Raw genomic sequence first — 21,285 nt, 5'->3', positions numbered from 1 at the left:
ACACTCTGAACATCCCCCTCCCTAAAGGCCAACGCCACTCTCTCCATGAGGCTGTTTAACACCACGGACTCCCCATGGAGAACCTCCCAGAGCCCTCCAGCTCCACTGACCCAAGGCCTCAGCCAAAATCATCACAAGATAAGCTGCCAATCCTCTGCACAACATCCTGACTTCCCACTATTTCTGCTGGATTTTCCAGATCTCCTCTTCGCCCAAGCTTCACATTCTAGTTTTCTCTCTCTCTTATTTTTCTCCCGTCCATAGAAAATGCTTCTACCTACACAGAACCACCTACTGACAAACACATCACTAGAAACACATCTGTGAGTAAACAGAGTAAACACAAAGAGATCAATCCAATGCTTGCCAATCCAAACCTTATCTTTTACACAGAATATCCATATGAAGTTAAGTGAAATAAGTTTCAAAACTCCCAGAAAAACTAAAGGCTTATAGGAATGAAAAAAGAACCTTCTGTTATTTAGACCAGTCCTGATTTCATCTTCTGGATCTATTTGCCTTTCAAGGGTGATCTGACCATTTGAAATGTCAGTCCATTCTAGCCCTAACACCCTTCTTTCATAATCCATTTGTTCTGCTACAAATTGTGTGCAGCCTGCACACCCAAAATAAACAACAAATTCTAAACTCCTCAGTGATGCTGCCCACACCTTCAAGAGCACTCACACATCACGTAAGAAACAGAAATCCCTGCATACAGCATGAGTCACTAAACTCCAGCCCCCAGGGAGCTTCCTGATCCTGCATCCTACCTCCCATCCTTCAATGTGGGACTGCAACTGTTCAAGGGCTTCCAGCTTCTCCATCTGTCTCTTGGTCTCGTTGATATTTGTGCAGACTGTCTTCATTGCCTGCAGAGCATTCTGGACAGCTGGGTGATCAGGATGCTTAGAGGGAGTCCTCTTAGCTAATTCCTTAAAAAAAAGAGAAAACATGAAACTTAGAAGTGGTTCATGGAAAGGTACAAGCATTGGTGAGCAATCCTGTAGGAAAATGCCAGAACCACTGCAAATTAAAGAGAATCTGGGGGTATTTTACTGTAGATGCTGTTCTCTGTTCTTCATCTGCACAGGTTTAATAGGAATGCTGTGAAATAAATGGAGTAATTGCTTATGTTAAATATGCCAAATTAAGAGAGCTCAAGCCAAATACGTTTAGCTGTAACGTGTTTGCTTTATGTTTATATATTTAGAAGGCTAGGCCACGTGTTCTAACAGAGACAAACAAGGTCTCTGCTTCACTTGTTTCAAAGCACAACAGTTAAAACCTGTCCTCTGAAAAACAGCAGAGGGAAGACTTGGGATCTGACAATATTAACCAGTTTGGCAAAAGGCACAACCACTGTCAACTCACAATCATTCTTCTAGACCAATAGTATTTTACAGTCAGCCACAATCAGACAAGAATACACTAAAGAAACCTAAAATAAGGCTGGTAATTTTATCTGGATACATGATATGGTGTTTAAGACCCACATTTTTAAATTGCCTGAAACATTTAACTTTCTCACTATGTTTGTTTCGCCTCAATATGTTATTTGGTTGTTTAAAGGTCCTGTGCTGCTGCATCACATCATTTTGCACAAGATACAAGAATGAGTTTGGATTTAGCCAGAGAGCACAGCACTGTGATCTGAATGTAGCTGGATTGCTTCAACCCACAGTTCCCACAGCCAAGGGCAAACACAGCCTATTGCAGATGTTGCTCATCCAAAGGAGTGCTCACAACCCCCAAATGCCTGTCATCAGTTCCAACCAGCCTTAACCCACAATCTGGTTTGTCTTTTGCTTCCCCACATCAGCACATTAACCTCAGCAAGTCTCTTCACCACACAGGATTTTGCCATTCTGGCACTAACTGGAAGACCCTTGTGCTGTGCTGCCTTGCTCAGCACTGACATCCTCTGTGTCCCGGTGTGATCCTGAGCACTGCTGGGGCCTGCCCCACCTGAGCTGCTCACACATCCTGCAAGACCAGCACTGCTCCTAAACTGACCAAACTCCACCTCAAGATCACACTGACTGGGCCCTTTAGGCTGGTGTTACGTGCCTGACAGAGTGGAGGGCAGTGTGCTGAAGGGCAAGTTCTGCTGCAGCATTAACTTACAGTGACTCTAACAGCTGCTAATCCAATCATTTCACTAAGCCAGACACTGAGCTGCTAAATCAAGGAACTTTCTCTGTGCTATTGTAGATTCACAGATCTGCTCTGCAAAGCTCTTCAGACAGAAGTCACCTTCAGCATGTGACAGGTTTGTGCAAACCCAGCTGTACTTTTCTACTAGCAGGAGTAATTGTAGAATAAATAGTTACACACTGAGGTGCTCAGACACCAGCAGCATTGCAAGGCATATCTGAAAGGAGAAAGCTGGAGTTAAAAGCAGTACAGATTCACTTCTGTCTTTGCACAAACCCTCTCAGTGCTTCCTCCCTGCTTCCCCATACTAGTTGGAGCAAGACTTAAATCACTAGCACTAGTAAACTTGAGACCCAGTATTACAGAAGTACCATGTATTCTAACTATTTATTTATTAACTTCTCCCTTTTTTAGAGTGAAATCTGCATCTTGAGATTAAACTACTTGGCCACTGGTGCTCCTTTAAGCAATGCAAGTGACAGGTCTCATGAGAATCAACATGTGGCAATGGGAGGTGCTCTCATTCCCACACAGACAGATCCCGGAGACAGAAAGGCCCAAATGAATGCATGGGAACGTTGATGCTTGTCCAGTGAAATAAAGCAATTCCATTTTTTAACAGATTCAGTATTTTGATAATTTATTCACAGCCACAATTTTTCTTTTCAGAAAATCATACATGGAGACTGACAGTGGTTGTTGTCAGATGGATGACACAGGAGATGGATGGGTGATGTGCTGGCAGCTGGGAATCCCACTAAGAGAGAGGAGTTAATGATTTTAAACTCTGTGATACACAGAGTGAGTAACACATGGACAGGAAAAGGAGGTTTGCTGCTACAAATGTCAGTTGATACCACAAATAACATTCCCTCTGGAAGTTTTTACTCTACTCTTGCTGAAGAGAAGGCCAAGAGAGGTGTTGCATGTTGAGGACATTACCCTCTGCTCCATGCTTCCAGTACAGAGGATTCTCAGTAAAAATCAGTGAAGGTCTGCAGCTCCAGTGTCACCCACACTGCACTGGAAACAGTATGGACACACCAGCACTGTCTAAATGTCCCTTTCAGAAACACCCCAAGACACAGAGAGAGATCTCTTCATTCAGAGCAGGCCTCTGCTGCGACAAACAGCATCTCCCCCACTCCATCCTGCTGTGATCCCACCCCAGGAGCAGGAGAGGAGGCCAGGAAGGGCAGGGATAGCACTGGCTGGGGCTGCCACTTGTCCCAACAGCATAAGCATCAAAAGCCCTCAGAGAACCTGCCCCTCCCCAGCCATGAGGACAAGTGGTGCTGCCCTGACAGTGCCACTGCCCACAGGAGCAGAGCTCAGCACTTCCCAAACACAGGGAGGGAGCTCCGGGGACTGATTCCTGTCCGTGACACATTTATGATGTGCAAACTCTGAGAGCATTTGGCAACACTTTGAAAGGCAGCTGAGAGACAGACCAGGTGGCAAACCTTTGGTATGACTGCCTTGTCCCCCACAAAGCCCATGGATACTGCTGTCTGGAATTACTATCTCATGTATTGCAACTGGTGCACTAATATGGCAGGAAATGAGGTTCCTGCCACTTGCAGAAAACTATTCCTTGCAAAGAGTTTCTTTAAAAAATTCATAAAACACGCTTTTCTCTCTTCTTTGTTGGGGGAAAAAGATCTGCAAAGGTATTCTGTATCACAAGCTGGGAAAAAGAGATTATCTTTGTTCTTTAAAGAATTAAGATGGAAATGGGAACTGTGCCCTCTGGGCACAGGATTTTCCCTTTATTTCATGCCTCTTTCATAGCTGTGGAGATTGACATTGTGTCACTTGTAACACCTACACACAGAACACAACTCACTTTACAAAGGGAGTAACAGAGCACTCCAAGACATCTCCATCCAGCCCTGGTGTCCTCCTGAACAGTGCCAGGAAGGAGGGCAGGACATCTGCAGCCCCTCTAATCACAAAGGCCAGGTTTGGATTATGCACTGGAGTAAAAACATCTCCAACTGAAGTATTTCAGTCTCAGATACTGCTTTAAATAGCTTAAAGCTAAAAGAGTTCCAAACATTACAGAATCTAAATATAGGAACTAAATCACAAGAAGTAAGACACATCATCTGCTCATACATTTGTCTATTTGCTGCTTGTGCTGAAGAACCTCACAGAGGAAGATGCCAAGAGGTGGCAGGAGGGATGATGAGCAAACAATACAGGTGGGCAGAGGAAACAAGAGAGGGTTTTAATGTAAACGCAATTTCAGTATTTCCTAGAAAAAAGGATGTTATTCTGCTTAACTGACCTCTTTTTAAGAAGTCTCTGTCACCCTTCCCCATGTCCTCCCTTGCCACACGACACTGACTGCTGGTGTACTTCAAACACGCTTTGCAGCTGCAAGTTACAAGTTCCTGTATTTTAGAAATTCCTTCCTCCCATCTTTACTCTCCTGAGAACACTCAGACATGGCTTACCATGGGTTTTGTGTGATGGATGCTGCCACTGTGCCCCGGGTGGGGCAATCCCTGCTGCCAGGACTGAGCCCAGCCCAGGGCATGCACAGAGTGTGGCCACAGAGCCCCAGCCCTCAGCTCCCAGAGAGAGCAAATACAACTCATTTCTGTGCTGAGCAGTTCAAAAAGTTGTGTAACTTAACAGTTCAGCTCCAAAATGTGGTTAAAAAAAACCAAAACACCAACAAAAAACCCAAACCACCTTCAGTGAATATAAATATTACTGGGAGTTTTACATTTGTATTTTACAGTTTGTAATATATGCCTGTATTAAAATCTATTTTACACTCAAACTAATCAGAAAATAAATGTTACATCAAGTTTCATCTGTGTAACTGCCAATCACATTAGTTTTTTAATTCTGCATATTTTTAAAATTTGTAATTTATGTCAATGTCTCTGCAGGGCAAATACTTGACAAGCAATGATAAATCAGATAAAATAGATTAGATTTAATGTGCCATCAAACCTACGATACATGCTAAATTAAAATGCAGCAAAAACATGTTTCCAGTTTTATAAATATTAGCAGCTATTTGTGGTTATATATAGAATGTGTGGAAGACAGCAGTATGATTTATAAATTGGCAGTGTTCCTTACAGCTCTGTAGGGCATTGACAGTTTTTAATGCTGTGCTACAGAGAGCTGGATTTAACCACACAATATCATGAATCTGAGAGCAACACCACTTTTCTTGGGGGGGGGGGGAAAGAAAGCCAAACCTCCAGAGATAAATATATTCAATTATGGCCAAGTAGAAAAATAGAAGGTTCTGTTTCTTGAATAGCTCTGAAAGGAATGGAGAAGGAGAGGAGGGAGACAGGGAGTTAATCTTCCTTCATCCTGTTCTGCATCCACACACCAGCTTCCCATCCTTCCCTTTCCAAGTCCAGGCAGTAATTCACTAATGTGTGTCTCACTGCTGGGCTTTCCTTTCCAAGGGGATTCTGAATCTGGTCACTGCTCTTTCCATCCAGGCTTTTCTTCCCCTCCCAGGGCCAATGACTCTTCCCCACATGAAGCAATACATAATTACTGCCCTAATCGTCCCCGGAGTTGTGTACACACAGATATTTTTAAAGGATCAGAGGTGGAATGTGCATTTCTGGCTGGAGTTTGAGCAATTCCTTAACAGAAGAGGGCTCAGACAGGGCACAGGCCCTGTGACAGCTCGGGGCTCTCAGGAGCCTCAGGGTGCTACAATCATGTGCTGCACATTCCTCCACTGCTGGGAGGAAGGAGACACAAGTGAGTGCCTAATCCCCACCCCGATGGTGTGATTAACTCATGATCACCACTCCCCCAGGGTTTGCTCCTGGCTGACATAAACGCTCTTTATTAAGGAAAAAAGGCTATTTTTGTTCAGAGACTGGTTTACAGAACAGCTGCTTTTACTCTTCAGCTGTAGGGTTCAGACTGGCTGCTGGAGTCCCCCAGGTTACCCTGGGTGGGACAGAGCTGCCTTCATCCAAACCATTCTGCTGGAACACCAGGGAGTTCTCCAGCAGCACCCCCGTGCTGCTTCCCAGTGGCTCACACAGTTTATGCCCTCAAGGTCTGTGCATCCTTTTGCCTCTGCTTCCTCTCCTCTTCCCAAATGACAAGGCCCAGCAGTTTTGTTTTGCTTGAGCCTGGTCCAAGCCCCTTTCTCAATTCGAAGGAAGTGATTTACTGACCAGCAAATTCTACACGAATTTTCTTGCATGCTGTCTGAAGCAGGTAAGAACTGCATTAGGGTCAAAAATATTAATGTCATTACCTCTCTATTTGTACAGAGATTATGAAATGCCATAGCTAGGTTGGAGTCTCAGCCTTCAAACCATATAAAAGGCTTGCAAATTGGACAGAAAGCAAGCAACCAAAATGTCCAAACTCAAAAAAAAAACAAAAAACCAACCAAACAAAAAAAAATCAACAACAACAACAACAAAAACAAAACAAAAAAAAAAAAAAAACACAAACAAACAAAAGAAAACCCCAAACAACCAGAAAAGAACACAACCAGAAACCTAACCAAAAAAAACCCAAAAACTGTTTACAGTCAGCCACTCCAAAGCTGCAAAGTTTGAGCCACAAAAACTGGGAAACTGTAAATAGAACTGAAGTTTATCAATCATCATCATCTGAATCATTGTTCTGTCTCCACCATTTGCTAGTCAAAAAAACCCAAATAGCTTCCTCAGAGGATGAAAAATATAAGGTCACCAGTTGCAGGATGCCATACAGTTTTGGAAATTATTGTAATATACGCCCAAAGTGTGTCGGCACTTGGAGATATTCCAGCCTATTATTCTTCATTAAGTAACCCAAATCAACTCCATGCCAGATGCTATTATCCTGAAGAGGAATACTCACATAAGATATTAATAAAAAATAGTTCAGCATTTAAAATATGTGCCTTGCTCTACCACTCTGGTTGGCTTTCAAACACAGACAAGTCTGAATTCCATGGTGGATACCAATTTTACCAAACCTACTACTCAGCTGCACTAAATACTTATGCTAAACAAGGTCATATCAAAGTTACCAGAAAATCTGGATGTTCACAAACTCTTGCTAAATACAAAGGTAAGAGAGGAAAGTAGGCTAGCTCTGGTCTATGGCTTCTCTCATCAGTTGGAATCAACAGTATCTGTTTGCCCTGGGAATTAGATAAAATAAGATCCAATCCCCATGAATACAAAACAGCTATTTCAGGAGCAATAACTGCAGTTCAGCAGCAAAGGGAGAGCAAACACTTAAATTGAGGGTTGTGCTATTTTTAAATCTATCTTTTTTTAGAGCTCCATTTTCCTGGGCATGAACAGAACACGCCTGTATTTTCCCTGAGCTGTTCTAATGTCTGAGACATTTGTGTCCACTCTGATAATTTTGTGCTAGAAAGCATCAAACAAGACTTGAACAGGACACAGTTTATTCACTGTGAATTCACTACCTTCCAGACTCAGAATCCACCACATCTTCTAATGCTCACTGGTACTTTCTGAGCTGAACAACCTCTAGTCATGGCACAATCTCACTGACTGAGGCAGATTTGCTGCCTAATCAAAACCTAATTCCCCTCAGCTTTTTTAAAAAGCTTGTATTTCCTGTCCAGGAAATTTCAAGTGGTGAACAGTGTGTCATTTCTATCGGCCTGGACACAAAAAGAAATCCATAGAAGAATGGGATGCAGCATCAGGAGACTCTTGGTCAGAGTTCTTGCTGAAAGACCTGCCCTAGAGTGGCACCAAGGAATGGGAAAAGTTAAGCTGAAGAACATCAAAATGTCATTGCATCAATGATGCTGCTACCTTGTAATCAAAGGTGTGCATTTCTTTTAGGTGTGTTTCTGTAGTCAGCATTCTCATGGGATTTGAGTAAAATCCCTGAAATTTCAGAGGAATTTGTATTATTGGCAGCTTTTGTCATTCTAGTATTTTGAAGAGCTTTTAAAACAGCACAGAAATTTTAATTTGCCAGTCAAGCTCCTGTCAGGAGACAGAAAGGTGTACAGATTATCCAAACTGATAGAAGCCTAGCACTCAATCATGCTTCTCAAAGATCTTAGAAATTAAGCAGGCCTAATTAGCAACGGGTGATTCAGCAGCACAGCAATGCTAAAAAGAGAAAAAGCAGAGGCACTGAGGTGCAGAAGTAACAGAGGAAGTTCTCTAAGACAGCCATGCACGTGCATGGCTTAGAGCAGAGATCCCCAAACCATGCTCAGGAGATGACTGATGGTCTCCACCCTGCAGGGTCAGACCAACATGTGAAACTACACTGACTTCAGAGCTACCACCAGCTCATCAAGGACACAGAGCAAAAGGTAAGAAATATGGGGTGCTAACACAGTGATTTCTTGATTTCATCCAAAAGGTTCAGGAAATTTTGGGATAAAACTGCTCAAAGATTGCTTTTAGGTAACTGTGTAGGCAAAGGAATGACTGCACCTGTAGGAAAGACACGCTTTGAAAATCTGGCTCTGAAAGCTGCAGTTGGATGGAAATTATAATTTAAATATTTATCAGATGAAACAAGTAATTTACAATTTTCAGTGGCACAGCAGATGAGTATTGAGCCAAACAGCTCATACCTACAAAACCCCTTCACCTGGGGATGGGAAGGGCACAGCACTGCAACAGCTGCACAGGACACAGCTGGTTCATGTGCTCAGCCTGGGACCAAGAGCACCAGCTCAGCACAGGGCTCTTACTTTCCTCCAGAACTCAGAAAGGGACCCTTCTTTCCAAGTGTGAGGGAAGCTCCTCCTTTATTTAATTAATTTTGTTTCAGTAGATGCAGTGTTACTCTGGCTGAGGAAGGGACTCACATCACAGAACACTGATGGCTGTAGCCACAAAGTGCCCACAAGGCCACTGCTGCTGCCAGCTCTCCTGCCAGCTCTCCCAAAAACTGCTCTCTCCTTTTCCCTCTCCTTGTCCTGACCTGGAGGGATGAGAGGCAACTTAGCTCTCTCCAGGTCTTTTATTCTTTAGCTGCTATGGTAAGAATACCAACACGGGGGCCAATTACTGCCACTTACAGTCCTCATTTCTGCAATCACACCCATCCACTGGGAATCATCTGAGACAACCAAACACTTTTCAAACAAGCTGATGAACAGCTGTCAGATGATACAGGATTTTGATCATTACTGACCTAAACACACTCAAAGCAGACACATTGTGATGAAAGACATATCCAGTTTAGAGTCCCCAGAGCCACCCAATCCCTCGGAACGTTGGCACAATTCTGGCTGAACAAAGCTTTACAGGAAGTGGCTGAAATAGCACTCACAAGCTTTAGTAACATCTGAAGAGAACTTAAGTCAAAAGAGCCTGTCTGGTCTACCCAGACCATTACAGGATTTAGCACCCACCCTGTTACCATCAGGCACCTTTTCACCTGCACCCATAAAAAACCACTTTCTTCAGAGACAATCAAACTTTCAGGAAAGCAGTAGTAGCAACAAAAGTCAAGGCTAAAAAAATGCAGAATCATTCCAAGAATAAAACAACCATCTGGAGAAATACTTTCTTTGGTTTACCTTAAGCAGAAGTGGATATTTGCAAATTCTCTGAATTGGAGTCAGCAGATAACCCTCCAGTGGAATGTCTGTCGTCTTTCTGCCTCCCAAAAGCATACAACCCTATAATCAAAAAAGGGAAGAGATGTTACCTCAGACACAAACCTTTCAGGTGCTCTTTGACATGATTTTGTATTCCTATAACATGCATTAAAGTCACAAAACATTTTGTCAAATCTAAGGTACAGGAAATGGCACTTCATTTACCACTGACATAGAGCCATCAACCCTGCAGGCATCAAGAGAAGAAAATCTGTTGTGGATAACAAGGCTGTGCAGAAAGGTATCATCTCAGAGAAATATTATACAGCTGGTGGCTCAATAAATGTCATAACAGAACGATGGCAATCAGCAAACCTGGATGCACCATTACCTGAAAGAATCCAACCCAGCCCCACAATAGGTATGAACATTTGGTTTCGTTCACTAGTTTTACACTATTGGTCCAGCAAACTCTTGAAGGCTAAAATAAAGCCTACTAACTAGCAATCATGTCATTAATTCTAGTCCAGTCCTTATGTCTGAAGGAAACTGAACTGAAATTGGAACAAATGACTCATCTGCATCACATCCACCAATTCTCTGGCAAAACATTTTGCCTGAGCACAGCTGGACAAACAGCCTGGGTGCACTGGCTGCCTAAACCAGCACACATGAACTTCCCAACAGGTTATGGACATTCATTTCTCAGGTTTAACACAAAAGGGGAGTGTAAGAATTGGGTATGGCATTGGGAAAAAAAACATTTATAGTTCTTGATCTATCCTTATTTTGTCACAATAATCTATAATCTGTGTGACAAATGAACACTGACTTACTGTAAGCTTTTTATATATTTCCCTGAAGATTCTGCTCTTGGCTGCTGCCAGAGACAGGTAGTGGATTCAGAAGGACTTCAAATCTATTTCAGATAAACTAGTCCACATTCCTATGTTCAATCATGAATATGGACTTTGCTCCAAAAATCACCCCAGTTGCAAACCTGTCCTGTCCACAGAAGCTGAAGTTAAATGCAGTTCAGCCAAGAAGGGCCTGCTTTGGGGCATCACCAGTAACATTTTCCCCTGTGAAATGTGTGCTGTGGCTCAGACACATTCTGAAATTTAGTGGGTTTTTGGCTGTAGTTCAACAATCCTTCTCTTCAAGGAATGTTCACAGACATCATACATAAAATCTCATTAGTCCTAACTGGTATTTTTACAGACAATTGTCTGTAAAATAACCCCTCCCCAGGCTATTCTAGATCTCTGGCATTGGTTACCAGCTCACAATGCTCCCTGTCCAATTTTCCAAGTCTCGAGTGATTCAGTCCTTCCCATCTCTTCTTTCAGCCCCCTCTCTAGCTCTGGGCTCAAAACTGCCCTTTAACACTTACTGATTTTTCAAACACATTCCCACATTTTCTGTTTCAGCAGCTGTGAGGGGGCAATCAGGCCAAATCTGCCCTCACAAGCAAAGCTTTGTATTTTAACACTGCCCTCCCTGCACAGTGGCATTACAGCCATGGCTTTAGGAGGCAGTGGAGAAGGGAAGGCAGGCCTGGAAGAAATTACAGCAGCCACAGCAAAGGAGACACTTCAGTGCAGCCTCTCTTCCCATATTTACTGCTATTTTAAGACTCTCTTGGATTCAGGTGCTGCAGCAACCCACAGCAGACAGTGTGACATCTTCTGTGTGCCCTGTAATCAGCTGCTGCCAGTAACACACAGGAGGCTTTGTCAATCCAGTGCAAGTGGAGAACGTTCTGAATGTTGGGAAGGACGTTGTTTACATGTACTTTTTTCTCCTCTTTCTCATTAGTTCCCCTCAACAGAAGCACCCAAAGAACCCATGAACAAGGAAAGGGTCATTTGGTGACTCAGAGCTTAACAAGGTTCATTAAAACTCAGACATGACAAAGAGGCTCTGCCTACCCATCAGCATGAGGGCTTGTCCCTGCTGCTCCCTCTGAGGCCTGTATTTTGTGGCTAAAGGAATGCTCTGGCCCTGCTTGCGACTGACATTTATGCAGAAGTTTTCTTTTGCTGTACTATATTGGGAAAGAGCAGACCTTTGGCAAAAGTCTGAAAGAAGAGCAGAAAGACAAGCAGAAAGAAGAGCAGGTCCTTGGCAAAAACACAGCCTTTTACTTCACAGAATTTACTAGGAAAAATGTTGATGTGCCTCACCTATGTGCCAACCCCATTCCAAATGCCATGCACCCGTGGGCAAGAAAATGAGACATTCAAAAATCAAGCAGAACGGGGGTGAAAGTAAGGAGAAGAAACAACCAAGAAAAGAAAGCAAAATAAGGAATGTTGGGCAGAAGGCACTGTCCACTGGTTGTTTCTCCTCCCAACACGGACTCTTAAGAGGCATTTGAAGGCTGCATGGCCACAGTCCCTCCCAGTATAGACCTACCATGGCTTGGATGGGGAGTTGGGTCACTTTTGATATAAGCTGCAATGATGCAGCCAAAACAGTTCATCCAGACTACATTTCCTGCCCACAACTGGACTCATGGGGAAAAGCGTATCAGAAGCAGGCCACATTTTTCTGGTGAGCCTGCAGATGGTGAACTGGTTAGAGAACTGAGCAGGGAATCAAATCCAATGGGAATTAGCCTCAGTCCTGCTGCTGACTTATTGCATTACTCTATTAACAATCTGTGCTCATTTTTTCTGTTGCTTCTTAAAAAAAAAATCATAAAAAATAATCTTCCCTGTTTCCCCTGCAATCACTAACACCAGAGGGGTGCTCAGTTCTGTGCCTCAACTCACCAGTTACCTCAGTGCCCACCCACCCTGAGTGCTCCATACCTGGAATGGATCCTACCTGCAAAATGCCCAGCATTCCTGGGATACCAAAGGGTTATTATGAGTACAGGGCACAGTCAGATTGTTAAGTCAAGAGTGCTAGGGAAGGTGCTTACCAGGAGGAATGTTCTCACTGTTGGGATCTTGTTCAGCTCCATCAGCAGTCTGAGTGCTTTCTCGTGGTTGCTGCAGTACTCCTCGTACACAAAGAATTTGTCTTTCTGCAGGGAAAAACAGAGCAACTTATTGACTCAGACACAACTTGAGAGGATATTTTCCACATTCTTTACAAACAGGGGTGCACTCCAAGTGGCATTAGGGTTGGAGTTTTCATGAAGCATGTGACACTCCTCTAATGTGAATAATGTACACAGGGGTTCCACTAACTCCTGGCTTAACTCTGCTGCAACTCAACAGAAGCTTTCGGAGCACTGAGACTTCCAGCACTTTTCCTCTTAACACATCACTGAGATCACAGATATTCTTTGCTGAAAGGAGGGATTTTGCTATCTCAGGGATACTTGTATGTGTGTTAGGATGTTCCATGAGAGTAACCAGGAGCAAAGAAAAGCCAGGAGCAAGAGGGCTGATGTTTCTGAGCTGTGCTGACCACTCCTAAAGGAGGAAGAAACACAGGTGGCTGAGAAGAACCAAGGCCTGGAAGAAGCTGAGACCTGGAGGGGAACTATAACACAAAGCAAGCAGCTGGAAACTCCCTGCCTTTCATGGGTGAGGGCCAAGCCCCAGTGAGTTGGTTGGTTCACTCTGTGTTCTGAAACAAGTGGCAGACAACACCAAACAGCTGTCCATAACAGTTTCCCTAACTGGAAGAATTTAATGAAATACACACAAAATAACCAGCATATTTAAAGAAAGGGAAAGGCAGCTTCAGAACTAGATTGAGGTACTACTTACATGGGGCCATGTCACAGCCACCAGCACATGCTGGAAGGAAATCCCCTGTTAAGAAAGGAGGGTCAGCTGGCAGGGCAGGGGCAGCAAGTTCTGCTCTACTGAGCTCCAGATTCAAAGACAGTGCAACTTCTTCTGTCTAAAATGATCAGAGATGCTGAACCCACTGCAAGCACCAGGTATCTGGAAACACTGGAGTGATTCAAAAAAGAAGCAGTAACAACTATTTCCATGCAGGTATGGACTGAGCAGATGAGGCAAGAGGTGAGTTGATCCTCTCAAGGCTGATGGGACTGGCTGAACCTTCAGCAGCAATGTTCTGGGGTTCCAGTATTGCATCCATCAGGATAAAAAGGGGGCCATAACAGTGTAATAGGCTTTAGGTAGGTTGAACAATTCAGAAGCCAAAAAAACCCCATTATTTTTTGGGTGTTTCTCACAATAGCAGTTTATTTTCCACATTTAGCCACAATGGAGTGCACCCAGACAGGCTACTTTGCATATCAGAAGTCATTTCAGTGCAATAGTGTGGAACTCTGTCAGGGGTAGTATGTGAGGCCTTCCAGAGCTACACCTCAAGGGCACCAAGCCATGCAGCCAATCCCCTCCATAGTTTGCTGTTGCATTCACATCAGGATCCTGGTCTGAAAACATTCTACCTGGACCTCTCCATCTCCCTAGAACTTACAAGTTAATTTTTTTGAGTTTTGATTTGGCTCCTAGCACTCCTAAACCTTCCTGAGTTAGCTGAAGATCTCTGCAGCATCTAACTACTTTTAAGATAGCTCATACTGATCCAAGCAAAAAACTACTGCCAACTGAAGGAGTTCTGTAACATGAATCCATGGGAATACAGCTGCACTCCCTGGGTATTCCCTTTGCTATTGTCATATGGAAAAGAGATTGAGCTAATGTTAGTTGAGGAGAATTTGACATTCTAGTCAGATGCTCAGAGGTAGATGTACATGCACAGAGACTGTAAAACACTTTTGGGTTTGGTTTATCACTCATCTGATGAAATGTATTCCCCTCCTCGTACTTCCAAAGAAAGAACTGAGAATAAATATATGTATGCCCAAACACAAGAACAATAGTACAAAGCAAATAAAACAGCAGCCACAAAGGGTAGGGTGCAAAGAGCTGGAATGAACACGTGCAAGCTTTTATCCTTCATCGGCAGCTGGTCAGTTGCTACTGGGAATACTGGGAATACTGGAAAGCTGCAGAGAAACAAAGGCTCTGGTCACCAGATGCAGGAAAAGGCAGGGCTGGGTCCGTAGCACAATAGAAAAAAGTCAATAGGATTGTTGTCACCCATAAAAACTAGAGTTACAGAATAAGACAGATATCCAAGTTTCTCCCACATTTCCTCCTCTCACCCCTCCTCAGCTCCAAGGAAGCACACAAGCACCATGCTCCAAACTAAAAACAGAGCCATTAACACGGCAGCATCCGCTACATCAGTGCACACAAAATGTCACTGCCCAGGTTTCTGACTGCAGCTCTGAGTGCCTGGAGTTTGGGAGGTTATATTTAGATCATGACAAAATCCCTGTGCTGAAGCTCGAGGCAGCACAGTAATTGCACACACACCAGAGCACTTCCCTCAGCCCTCCCCAGCTGTGCCGCACGCCCGCGACCCACAAACATGAGAACTATGCTGGAAATGACTCACTGGCTCAAGTGTTTAATTTCCTCTCTGGGTGACAGGCAGTCCTGGGCTCTCCCCTTGCTTGGGGAGGAAATTATCAGTTACCTAATTACAGATGTTAGCTCAGGAATTCTGAACCTGCAGTTTCTCTAGACTGAAGTGCAATTATGGTCAGAGATGGGCCCGCGTAAAAATGGCACCTTCTTACTCAGCAAATCTGCTGGACACACAGCAAGACCTCCTGATTTTGGTAAGTCTGTAGTGTTCTTTGTTTGGTTAAAATAAATCTTTAACCAATAGTCTATTCTCCCAATATGTTATTTTGGGTCCATTAGAACTGCCCACAAATTAGTACAAATTTGAAAACAGCTTTGACTAGAAAAAACAAGTAAGGCATTTGGAAAACTGTAACCATTTTATTTGGACATATTTTTAACAAGGCATGGCATTTTCTTGTTTCAAAGCAGGCTGAAACCAATTCTGTCAACATGAAAAACCCAAACAGAAGACATAATTCTCAACAAAACAAGATCCCTGATGACTTAGACAGTAAAACTGACCACTCATGCAACACCGCTCCTAAAAAATTAGCATAAAGCACATTTCCCTTGAACTAATTTCTAGATAATATGTCACCAAACCTCTGGCAATATCAGAAAGGAAGGATCTGGCAATTCCCTGCCCTCCTGCTCCACAGTCCCATGTTTTCCTGACCTGCACAGCTGAGCTGTGGTCACTGCACAGCCAGTGGATGTGCTCTCCCTTCCTTGACTGTTCCTTACTCCGACTAGAGGTTCCAACTGCTCTTAATGGTATTCCTACATTTCCTTAACGAAATTATGGATGAGACCAACTTTTTCCATATATTCTGAATTAAATACATGTTCTACTTCCATGTGCAAAGCTGCTTCTCCCCAGGGGGACCATGAACCAGTTGGGGTGCCCATTATTGGCACTGCACTCCACAGACAGCGAGGTGAGCTCCCATCAGTCACACTGACTATCAGAAGACCAGTTCTCACCAGCACTCACTCCTGTGCATTGCACTTTCATAATTCCTGTATCGCTTCATGGTGGATAGTTAAGTAATATTCCATAATTATAATTTATAATTTAATAGTAATAAATGTAAAATGGTATGTTCGTATACAAGGAAACGGTGACAGTGACTACATATCTCAGGCCTTGCACTCCATCCAACAACTGGAAGTAAACATTTTGGGTTTTCCAGCAGCACTTCAACCCAGCAGCCAATCTGACAGCATCACCCTCTAGTTCTGACAGTCTCCCTAATGAATACTAATATATTAATACAGTATATCTTGTTCATAGCCAATGATTCCAGTGGGTGGTCAAGGCTTTAACCAGTAAGTTTTTCAGCAGCTGACAGTCATTTCTCACATCTGATACAATTCTGGGGATGGTCTCAGTATCCCACTTTCCGATACTATTTTAATAATTGTCACAGCATAAATAAAAATTAAATGAGGAGGGTAGTTGGTAAAGCTCCAAGTAATGAATGGCTGTATAACTGCTGCCCACTCAAACCTGATGAACTGTGAAAGCATGAATTTTGATTATGAAAGCCTAATAGAACACATTTTGATAGGAAATGGGCCTGTGGCTTAATGGAGTTAATAAGAATTTGAAGAAATGGCTATTATGTACTTGCTTTCTAATTTTCAGCCATCTCAGGAGGGCTGCTCCAAGTGAAAAAAATGTGCAATTTCTAATTATGTTACATGTAAATTAGGTAACTTTGCATTTAAATCAGTTCAGCCTGTAACTCAGGGTATGCTCAGTACACACGTCAGTCAAGAGGATGGACACGGATGTGACTGAAATCAGGCCAAGCGGGAAACAAACCAAAAATCCACCACAGGAACAATTCCACAGCATAAGAAACAAACGACAAGGAGAGAGGCAGTGCAGGATCAGCAGCTGCAGTTGCAGGGTTCCTGTGGGGGGTCTGTGCTCTCCTGGATCAGGGAGCAGCACCTCAGAGCAGATGAGGACAGACACAGGATCATGTCACGGCTGTACAGCAGAACAAGTACCAGCTGTCAGGCACAAAGCCAGAGGATACCGAAGTAACTCACCAAAATGTCCTAAATTACCTGGCAGAGTGAATTTGTGTCACAGAAATGCTTTCCCTTCTGTGTCTGGCATCCTGAGCCTGCAGCAGGAGTTCAAAAGCCACACTGGATCTACTTTGGAGCTACAAAGTGCAGGTACTCATTTGTTCCATGCTCAAAGGCTGGGTGTTGTAACTTGTGCTTCATTTCAGCAAGATAAACCCTCTCACACTGCCTTTCATTTACAAACAAATGTATGTACAGACACCAACTACTGTAAATGATGTACTGTCCTCTGGGTTTCATTTTTACCTTCATGGGTTTCAATTTTTTAAAATTTTACAATACACACAATAATTCTTCATTTACTTGAAATTAAGCTGCTTTTTTGAAACATTTGGAACCAAAGCAGACAAATTCTCAGCAATAAAATGTGATCAGCTGGGTGAGAAAAAAAGGAAAAAAATTCAATGGGAAAAGGAAGAGTTTCTAAAAATACATTGTTGTTTAGCTGAGTTTGATGTGGTGTCCATTGTTCTAATTCACAAGTTCTCATTCACAAATTTTTTCCCACCCTACCTACAACCTTCATACAACACACATTGTCATAGTATTGCTACAAGCCTTAGAGATTAGGACTTACTGAGGGGCAGGAGAGCTTATGACAGGAAACTGCATTTGCAGATAGCATTAAGTCATTGTACTTACAAATTTTAAGAAAACATTTCCCAGTTCATGCTGAGACTGAGGTTCTGGTTGTAAACAAAATTCCAGGGCAGCCAGGAACTCCTTGTGAACACCGAGAATGTCTTCAATGTTAGAAAATAAGATCTGAAATATAACAAGAAAAACATTGCTAGCTTTTAATACATCTCAGAGTGTTTGCTTAAGTAGTGGCACCAAAATATTGTGGCTCTAGACTTGCCATGGTAGGATGCAAAGCACAGACAGGGACTTGTACAGAGCGAAATACACCATATTTGCCCCTTTCCTGGCCCTCCATGGAAATCTTTATTGCTCCTGAAACACCTGCTGCAAATGAAGGTTATCTTTTCAGCCCCCTGAGCATGATGAATGCGAGCAACCTCCTTCAAGTCTAGAGAAAATTCCCTATGAGACCAGCCATGTGAATGGAGCCAAAAGGACCAAACTCACTTTGCAGGACACAGAAGCAGGGAGTCGTTTGCCTTTCCTTCCCACGCATTAGAAATCCCTTCCTGGAAGGAAGGGACTCAAAGCTCTCACACACAAAGGTGTACCTGTAAAGAGGGGACGAAATCTCTGCCACATGGGAAGCAGCATTTCACTGACCCAAGAAAAGAACAGTGTACAATCTTCCCAAACCTCAAGAGCAGCACCTCAGAGCTCCCTTTTCACTGACCTGGGTGGTTCCAAAGGCACATGTACAGGGAAAGAGGCCTCTGGTTCAGCTCTGTGCTAAAAGGTAATTGTGACAGTAATGTGATCCCTGGGACTGGAATATATGTGTGCTAAGGGGAATAAACTGCCAGGGTGAAAGTTGCTATAAACACATTAAATTTATAAGTCTTAATCGTTTTCATATAAAATAGAAGAAAGTGTGAATCCACATGTAGGAGATGGAATGGTACCTACAGAGGGGTACAAGTCCTGATGTACAGTGACAGCCACCAGTACTGGCAGCCACTGGAAGCCTGAAAGGGCAGAGGAAATCCTGGAGTCTGCAGTCACACACACATTGCAGACAATGTTTCTATCACTTTGCTTTAATTACAACACTTGCAAAGAGAAGATCTGCAGTGCAGTCAAACCAGCTTTCACTTTGGAAGAAGACTCCCTGCTCTGCCTCAGAGAGTGGGAGACAATTCTCTAAACCCCAAAGTGTGCAGCCTGGCAGAGCCAGTCTTCATCTTCCTGGCATTTGGTGTGGGAAGTGATCAAGCCTAACATCCTCCAAATGATTCCCAAAATGCCTCCCCTAACACTGAACACTTCAGCTTTATGCATTGGAATTTATTCACTGGACGTGACACTGACTCAACCTGGTGGCTGATGATGTGGCAGCAATTCAAAGGAACAATAATCTGTAAATCAAGTCTAGTCATAGAAATGAAACCTCAATTCCTGGTTTATAACCAGTTTCTCTCTGGTTTAGCAGGGGTAGACTAGATTAGGAATTCAAGGAGCCTTCCTCTCTGCAGGTACCCAGGTTCAGCTCTCTACCTTCTGTTATTCAAGAATGGAGAGAGTATTTCTCTCAAACTCCTGCAAGCTGGATGTGTGTGCAGAGCAAAGCCTGCTGCATGTTCCTTGTCTTTGCTCCCCTCTCCCTTCAGGAATGCTGAGGTATGTAGTATGTACCATCATTAATGCATGCTTGTGCCTCAGAGCTCCTCAATAAACTAAAATATTCCAATGCACTGAACTTGCACTGATGGGCTCTGAAGCCAAGAAAAGGCCAGGGAGCTACAAACCTGCTCCCAGAAAACTTCCTGCACTTATTCAAGCAGAGCCTACAATGGTTCTGTCACATGGCTGGAAGTGATGTGATGACAGGGCAGCCCCTGCCTGCGTGGCTTTGCCAGAAGCTGTGCCAAAAGGGGATTAACAAGCAAGAGGAAAACATCTGTCAGGGATGATTTTATCCTTCAGGAGCAGCCTTCGGGGGTGTTTTTTGATCCAAGGAGTATCTGTGCAATCTAATGAGTTCTCTGGTGATCAGAAGAGCTCTGCTTGCAGCAGAATTTGCAGACAAGAGTCACTTGAAAATCAGGGCAGCAGACAGACCTTGACTGCACCTGCTCCTGTGTCTAAGGCAGTTCCCACCCTTGTGCCCACCTTCCCCTTGTACTGCCTTCAACCTGCTGGATCAGGGAGGTGACAGCACAGTACTAACAGATCAGGAGAGTTATTGCCACATGAGGCAGCATAGAAATTAAAACCAATTTTTTTTTGTTTGATGTTGCTGCAGCTGTTAATCACTGGAGAACTTGTAAAATCTGGGCCCGGCACAGGACTCAGTGCAGCCCTTCTGAAGGGGCTACAGTGGCCAAAGATTACTGAAATCTCCCCATGCTCAGCTCCAGCTGTAGGAGAAACCTGCAAAAATAATAGTGGGAGCAATAACCCAAATTAGCCTCAAGAGTACTTTCTCCTTTTGCTCAGAGGTGAGTGACTGCCAGAATACCCTGTATTTTCCTCTAGACATTTCTGCTGCATGAAGAAAGGGAAGAAAAGACAGGTTTCTCCTTACATGAGCTGCCAAACCATTTTTACAGTCTCTGCTACCATCAGCCACCTTACAGCTCTCTGGTGACTCGAGACAGAATATCAGCAGGGAGATTATTAGAAGTCCCAACACCACTTTGCTTTTCCCATGTCTACCAGTAAGAAAGGAGAAAAAAAGAAGGAAAAAAAGTACGAGTATCTTCCAACTGCAGGAAAAACTATTAAATTATTTGGCATAGTGAGAGATGGAGGGTGGAAAGAGGAGATAATATTGAATATATTCCTCTAATCAGAAAAACTGTGGCTTTGTGATTCTATTTCACCAGCAATAGGCATAGGCCCTTTATTACTGAAGAGAAGCTCTGTTATTGAAGGCTGGGTATTGTAATAACAAGAATAAATGAGGTCTCACAGTGGCCTCAAAAAGACCCCCCAAGCACTTCAAGAATGACACAAAAATGAATTGGTACTTCCCCAGAGAAGTGTGAAGAAACTTCAAATACAAATACATTTAAATCAGCAAAGAAAATATGCATTCTTCTGCACAGGCTTTGTGGGTACTGTATCTGATTATATGGCAGTCATAATTAATATTCATTTTGACGATATACGAATAATGATAGGATAATAATTTTCATCAGCATCTGCAGCTGCTTCTCAAATTGGCAAATAGTTGTGTAGGTTTATTTGCAAGCAGACTCACTTTTTGCACACAAGATCTATTGTCACTGATCACTTGTCTACTTTTTCTTCAGCCAGCCCCGAATTTACTTCAGACACTGGATGGTGAGTTTTTGGGGACTGGGGATTTCCAATTCTGTAGACAGCAGGAGGCTGAGCTCCACAAAGCTGCCATCAGTGTTGCTCCCAGCCCCTTCTGATGCCAGCCAGCCAACAGCACTCCTTGCTGGCCTGACAGGC

The 21,285-nt window shown here is 43.4% G+C and overlaps 1 protein-coding gene across 2 annotated transcripts in view; it reads right to left on the bottom strand.

Moving 5' to 3' along the window:
* PREX1 (phosphatidylinositol-3,4,5-trisphosphate dependent Rac exchange factor 1) overlaps nucleotides 1-21,285 on the bottom strand; it is a 142,549-nt gene that overhangs the window by 63,029 nt on the left and 58,235 nt on the right. For both annotated transcript variants that reach the window (XM_027697302.1, XM_027697303.1), the window contains exons 3-6: nucleotides 17,866-17,988; nucleotides 12,636-12,740; nucleotides 9,686-9,787; nucleotides 774-935 (exon numbers count right to left, since the gene is read on the bottom strand). In XM_027697302.1, the coding sequence (XP_027553103.1) occupies nucleotides 774-935; nucleotides 9,686-9,787; nucleotides 12,636-12,740; nucleotides 17,866-17,988 (492 nt within the window). The remainder of the gene's footprint in view (nucleotides 1-773; nucleotides 936-9,685; nucleotides 9,788-12,635; nucleotides 12,741-17,865; nucleotides 17,989-21,285) is intronic.

This window comes from Neopelma chrysocephalum, unplaced genomic scaffold (genome assembly GCF_003984885.1).
Source record: "Neopelma chrysocephalum unplaced genomic scaffold, ASM398488v2 Primary Assembly neopelma1_119, whole genome shotgun sequence".
Taxonomy (NCBI): domain Eukaryota; kingdom Metazoa; phylum Chordata; class Aves; order Passeriformes; family Pipridae; genus Neopelma; species Neopelma chrysocephalum.
Note: the sequence above shows the minus strand (reverse complement) of the source record. Positions and strands in the feature narration are given on the sequence as shown.